At 32.6% G+C, this 6,333-nt stretch overlaps 1 protein-coding gene across 5 annotated transcripts; it reads left to right on the top strand.

Annotated features, from left to right (window-relative positions):
* The first annotated feature begins 1,531 nt into the window (after positions 1-1,531).
* On the top strand, positions 1,532-5,470 carry LOC140988771 (common plant regulatory factor 1-like). 5 transcript variants are annotated; one of them, XM_073457843.1, is made up of 12 exons: positions 1,532-1,726; positions 2,725-2,855; positions 2,938-2,982; positions 3,087-3,179; positions 3,278-3,358; positions 3,540-3,700; positions 3,989-4,043; positions 4,129-4,177; positions 4,256-4,452; positions 4,566-4,643; positions 4,714-4,839; positions 4,916-5,470. In XM_073457843.1, the coding sequence occupies exons 2-12, from the start codon at positions 2,796-2,798 to the stop codon at positions 5,129-5,131; spliced, it is 1,161 nt and encodes a 386-aa protein (XP_073313944.1). In that variant the 5' UTR covers positions 1,532-1,726; positions 2,725-2,795; the 3' UTR covers positions 5,132-5,470. The 5 variants fall into 5 exon arrangements, with proteins under 5 accessions (XP_073313944.1, XP_073313943.1, XP_073313945.1 ...); XM_073457842.1 differs by having other exon boundaries at positions 2,705-2,855; XM_073457844.1 differs by having other exon boundaries at positions 2,700-2,855.
* The last annotated feature ends 863 nt before the right edge of the window (positions 5,471-6,333 follow it).

Here is a 6,333-nt window from a genome sequence, read left to right as displayed (position 1 = left end):
GTAGGTTGAATATTATATTTGAATCATCTATGAAAAAATATTACTTTTTATGTTAAGAGTATTATTTTTTTTATTATAAATATCGGTAGAGTTTACTCGTCTCACAGATAAAAATTCGTGAGACTGTTTCACAAGAGGCTTACTCTAATTATATTTATATTGAAATAACCATAATATTATAATTATAAAATTTAAGGAATAAATTCAATTATGATCTGAAATTAGTATATATTATAATTTAAATTGATTATATTTAATGAACAAAATAACGACAAATTAGACTGCAATTTGAATTAAAGAAACAAAAAAAAAAAAAAACAAATACACCAAATTTTTTGTCTTTATTATAGATAATGGTATATTAGATATTCAAATCAGCATTAGAATTTTACCAATATAGTTACAAATTCAATGCATCAGAACTGAAGAACTATGAATGTAATAATTTTTAGTCCACTATTTATATGTAAAACATATTTAACAAATAATAATATCTAATTATAAATATACCAATACAATTGAGAAGACATTACAAATTTTTTTTGGGCACATTCGATGTCTAATAAATAAAAAGATATGTTCGATATGCTGATATTTGAGATCATAATTACAAAACTGACGCGGGATCTCGGGTTCGAAACTAATTATTATAAAAAAAACCCTTTTCCATTAAAAAATATCGTTGCAATAATAAAGACAAACAAATAAAACATGTATAATTACTAATAAGAGATCAGAGTAATTGATAAAATAAATATGAGTTGTTCAACTCATATGTCAAATATCATATAATAGGTAACTATAATAAATAATTTTTTTTAAACATGTGTCATTTTTTCGGTTATTTGTATCAATGTTTTCATAATCGAAATAATTATCAAATCGATTTATTTTATAAAAACGGTTGAATCGATCGGTTTGAAAAAATATTATATTATCTAAAGAATAATATAATATAGTAAATAATATATTTTAAATTCTAAAAATCTTAAATATGTATATAAATAATAAAATATATATTTATCAAAGTTTAAAATCAAAACATCATCAATATAATCAAATAATAATTATATCTAGCTTTTTAGAACAAAAAATTAAAATATGTTCTAATATTACTAAAATAATATTTTTACTAAATTTCAAAATCCAAAAAATTATATATGTAACTAAAAGAAAACTTTAAATATAAAAAATATTTTTAAAAAAGAAATATAAGGAAAAAAATAAAATTCTTAAAAATATTTTTAAAAGGTAAAAATATGAACCGATATTTTAATCGGTTCACAAGTTGAAGAATTGTATGATTGATTTTGAATGGTTTTAATCGATTTGATAGTTAAAATATTTATAGAAGAGGTATGGATTAGATCGATCGAACTGGTCGAACCGATGATTTTAAAAATACTGATTTACATTAGACATCCGTATACGAATCAAGCCATGAACATTTGAAGGGAATTGGGAGAACTAAAAATCCATTATAATTGAATTTGTCACACGACAATGCATCAATGTATACGGACAGGATATATAAAGTTGACACGTGTTGGATGACGTGGTCGTGTGCCTTGGCGCTCCCCTTTTTCCGGTTTCCTTCAGCGTCTCTTCTTCTTCTCTCCCCAAACGTGTTTATTCACAACACTCCGACTTAGAGAGAGAAAATGTGCAGCCCGGTTTAGCAGCCGCAGAATCCATGATTTGGCAGTCCACCTGTTTGGTCATCGAGGTAAGTAAACTTCCGAGTATATTTTTTATTTGATGTGGATGAATTGTTCTGTTTTTTTGTCTTCAGACGAAGATTGTTCGCAGATCAGTTAATTTATTGGTCATGCTATCTGATTACTGCGAGTTTCGTTAAATTAGGGGATTAGGAGAAGTTTAAATGTATGAAATCTAACTTTCTTTCTCTAAATCAGCCATTTGTAAGTGGTTAGAGACATCTTTATTGAGTTTTCATGAGAAACGTGAATGATTTAGCTTCGCCTTTCGGGGTGTTGAATATCTTGTTTGGTTTTGAAGATTTCAGGTTGGTAAATCTTTTTACAGTTTTTCAGATGATGGCTATTTGTTTGTCAACTTGGGTACAGCGTGTGGGGGGCTTGGGTGGGGATGAGAAAGGACAAGGAAGCCCCTGTGGAGTCTTTTCGTCTTTACTACATTTGGTGGCTGCATTTTCACCAATTAATTCACTTAATTATCAATATTCAATAATTTGTACTTTTTTCGTACGGATCTGGAGTTGCAACATGATAAAATTTCTTCTGTGGTCGTTTTCTTTTTTAATTGGAATTGTTCACCTGAATTTCTTCATTTTTTTAAAGAAAAATGGTTAAGAAATTTCAGTGATTACGACAGAGACCAATATAGCTTATTTTGATTAATTGCAATTCTTTAGAAATCAATTTTCTTACCCTTGCTTGGTCTTCAGATTTGATACTATCAAGCTTATGATATATATCTGATTTAATTTTGCTGTTGGTAAAGATTTATTGCCGTATTTATTTTGATTTTAATATTATAATTCAAGATCTAAGAGAAATCATCTAACGTTTTAGCTTTCCGGGCATTATTTTATGGATGTAGGCATTCATGATCAAGGCATGTTAATCTTGTGTTGAGTTGCTTTCTCTTTGCACTATATTTACACTACTTTGTAATGCTCGGGCCTCGGGGACTTGAAATTTAAGGTATTGTTAAAGTGCAGAAACATTTATTACCATTCAGGCTTTTCAAAGGCGTTCCTCCCTCGCTGTTTGATACTTTGATTTAGTCCGCGGTCTCTTTTGGCACGCACCATGGGAAACAGTGAAGAAGAGAAGCCTTGCAAGACTGAAGCATTATCGTCACCTGCGGTGGTGCGTATATATATTGCTGGGAACTGAACGTATTGATTCGGAGATTATTGCTTAGTACTTTTTCAATGTCTTGCTTTTGCAGGACCAGAATAGCATTCATGTCTATCCTGATTGGGCAGCAATGCAGGTGATCGGCTTGAAAAGCTCTTACCGTAAATTGACATTAATTGTAAAATTCTTGTGACCATGTTTGAGAATTTACCGATGTTAACTAGTGGAGTTAATCGTCAGGCTTATTATGGCCCTCGACTTGCTGTACCGCCATATCATAACTCCGTTGCTGCCTCTCATGCTCCTCCACCTTATATGTGGGGACCACCACAGGTATTTGCACTGTCTTAGGTTTGTTGAGGTCTCTCCGAGTTTTGAAGGACTGGTAGAGTGAAAAGAATGAATTGTTGATTAAATCTTTTTATTTTCAGTCGATGATACCTCCTTATGGGGCTCCGTATGCTGCATTTTATGCTCATGGAGGTGTTTACGCACATCCTGGAGTCCATATAGTAAGTTTCATATACATGGGACTCAAAATATTGGCTTTTGATGTCTCAAATAAAAAAAAAACAAGTATTGGCTTCTTGAGATCAGGGGCGCATCCAACTTATGTGTGACGACCAAACAAGATAGCAAAATAAAATTTGTATCTAATAACTATATTTTTTGCTTATACAATATGGTTTGCAGGCTGGTACTACTTTGAGCATGGAGACCCCAGTCAAATCACCTGGAAATTCTGATGGGGGATTTGTGAAGAAGTTGAAAGAATTTGATGGACTTGCAATGTCGATAGGCAATGGAAATGGCGACAGTGCTGATGATGCAGCTGACAATGAAGTCACACAAAGGTTTATGGAACTATCAATGACTATGAATTCCCCTTCTGAGTTTCTAAATCAGCAGTGTAGAATTTTTCGTGGAGAACGCCACCCGGCCAGTGGTGGACCTAGGAATTTGGAGGGACGAAATGTGAATTTCTATAAACATCACATGCAAAATTTCAATGTTTTTTCCATGGGGGTTGATCTCTCTCCTTGCCTCCCTATAGGATCTGGCCCTGATTTTGGCTTTTATTCTTATGGTGTTGCTTAGCTTTTATGTAAACTAAAACACCAAATATTATTTGCTATGAACAGTGAGGATACTGGCGGCAGTGATGGAAGTAACGTAAGTAATGGAGTTACAGCTGCGGTGAGGATTCCTTTCTCTGTTCTTTACTTATTTTTGTTGTCTGAAAGGTTTTTACTATAATAAGAATTCACTCGTAATTTACTAGATTGGTCAGAGTGGCAAGAAAAGAAGTCGAACAGGATCTCCTAACAGCGGTAAGTTTGTGCTACATGTATAAAATCATAAAACATATTGTATGTTGGTCTGCATTAATTTCTTTAACTCTGTTGCAGCTGGAAATGGCAAGGGTAAAAGATTGGGTCAGGATTCTGCGAAGGTGGTTAATGTGATTCCTCTCGCTAATATATCGCCAAAAGCATCAGAGAAAATGAGTACTGCATTGGTGCAAAAAGATCCGTCAGATTTCGATGTGAAGTTGAGTCCAACCAGTGTTCCACAGACTTTGAAGCCAAGTGAAGTCTGGTCGCAGGTATGTTTTGAGCGTATCTCGGACTATCATCATTATTCCATTATTTTCACCTCACATGGTACTTCAATTTTTGTCAAGATATATATGATTAGCAAGTTTAAATTTTATTGCAGAATGAGCGAGAGCTGAAACGGGAGAGAAGGAAACAATCCAACAGAGAATCTGCTAGAAGATCAAGACTAAGAAAACAGGTCAACTTCCACATTGGTAAATTAGTAATTCGCATTTTCAGGTTTTTGCTTTAACATCTTACTTGTCCAGGCTGAGCACGAGGAACTAACAATTAAAGTTCAAGCACTGACTTCTGAGAATATGACTATCAAATCTGAGATCAATAAACTAATCAACAACTCTGAGAAACTGAAGATTGAAAACGCTACGTTAATGGTAATTGTATTACTCTTTTAATTCTGTTCCTTTCACATTTCTATTCCTCGCTGATCCGTTGATTTTAAATTCACAGGAAAAACTAAAAGATGCTCAACTAGGGCAGACAGAGGATGCAACACTACACAAGATTGATGATTTTAGCCCAAAACCGGATGGCACGGTGAACCTACTTGCTAGAGTTAACAATAATTCTGATGAAGGTGAGGCGTATGAAAATAGTAGTCCCGGAGCTAAGCTTCATGAGCTTCTTGATAAAAGCCCCAGGACTGACGCTGTAGCCGCAATCTGACTGCCGAGAGAGTCGCTGTGATCCTCTGGCATAATTTCAAGTCCAAAATTGCTTTTTTAACCATAGTATTGTAACACAATAGTATTACTGTAATAGCTCAAAAATCTAATTTATTGACCATTAATCTCAGCAAAGATGGAGAGCATTTTAAAGTTCAGATTTGCTGGGTTCTACAGATTATTCGATGTATATTGGAGGGAGAACGACTTAACTTGGGAGTGTTTAGCCGCAGATGTATTAATATGGTGTCTAATTTGTATGTTTTTGTGTGTGAGCTCTGAAAACAAACGGACTTTATTCCTATAGCTTGGATTTATTTGTTTTCTCCTTTTCTTTTCATGTAGCTTTGCGACTTATCTTTGTATCTTTCTTTTGATAAATGAAAGATAGGAAGAAGGGAACGATGTAATCATTTGACGAGCAAGTCACTGCCGTCCATGGAGTTGTGTCAAAATTTCAAGATTTTACTTATTTTCTTGCAACGAAAGAGTGCAAATAGTTAAATGCCAATTTTCTGGCAAATATATGAAACATCACCGACCCAAAATCTTATGTATCATGTGAAACATGAGGAACGAAATGAAAAATACTTTTCATCCAATAAAAATATATTATGATTACTCAAGTCAGCAATTATGATTCTTCAAAATATCAAACTAGTAATAATGAAATTTTAACCCACAAATCAAATATATGTCAAACATGGTAAATGTCGAACTCCATTATTTTGTGATTATTTGTATATTTATTTTCAAACTTTTTATTGATTGATTCTATATACAAAATAAAACGTCTAGCTCTGTCCCTGCATCACATTAAAATATTAACTAAACACTACATTAAGGCAATTATTAAAGCCAAAACATATATTACCACAATTGTTTAACGTTATGAAAATATATTCACGTTTATTACACAATCAAAATGAGATTTGTTATGAGATACAAAATGAAAGCTAAACATGAAATATACAACAACAATCAAGAATATCCTTTAGGAAAACACTAAACAACTGTTGTAAAAACTATTAATAATTTTTTATTTGTATAATCAAATTGATCAAATAAATTATTTCTTCCTTTGGAGACGTTATATTGAAAAAAAAATTTGTCTCAGATGGTCGTTAAGTTACGTTTACGCAATTTACACAAGCTCATCTTTTTTTCCCTCATAATAATAATATAAAAATCTGCTTATCGAAA

This window comes from Primulina huaijiensis, chromosome 11 (assembly GCF_012295235.1).
Source record: "Primulina huaijiensis isolate GDHJ02 chromosome 11, ASM1229523v2, whole genome shotgun sequence".
NCBI lineage: Eukaryota > Viridiplantae > Streptophyta > Magnoliopsida > Lamiales > Gesneriaceae > Primulina > Primulina huaijiensis.
This window is presented reverse-complemented; position numbering and strand designations above follow the sequence as displayed.

Coding starts and splice junctions, on each gene's coding strand:
- LOC140988771 (XM_073457843.1), top strand. CDS start 2,796: ATGGGAAACAGTGAAGAAGAGAAGCCTTGCAAGACTGAAGCATTATCG. Junction 3,180..3,277: donor ATATGTGGGGACCACCACAG/GTATTTGCACTG, acceptor TTTTATTTTCAG/TCGATGATACCTCCTTATGG. Junction 4,453..4,565: donor CAAGTGAAGTCTGGTCGCAG/GTATGTTTTGAG, acceptor ATTTTATTGCAG/AATGAGCGAGAGCTGAAACG.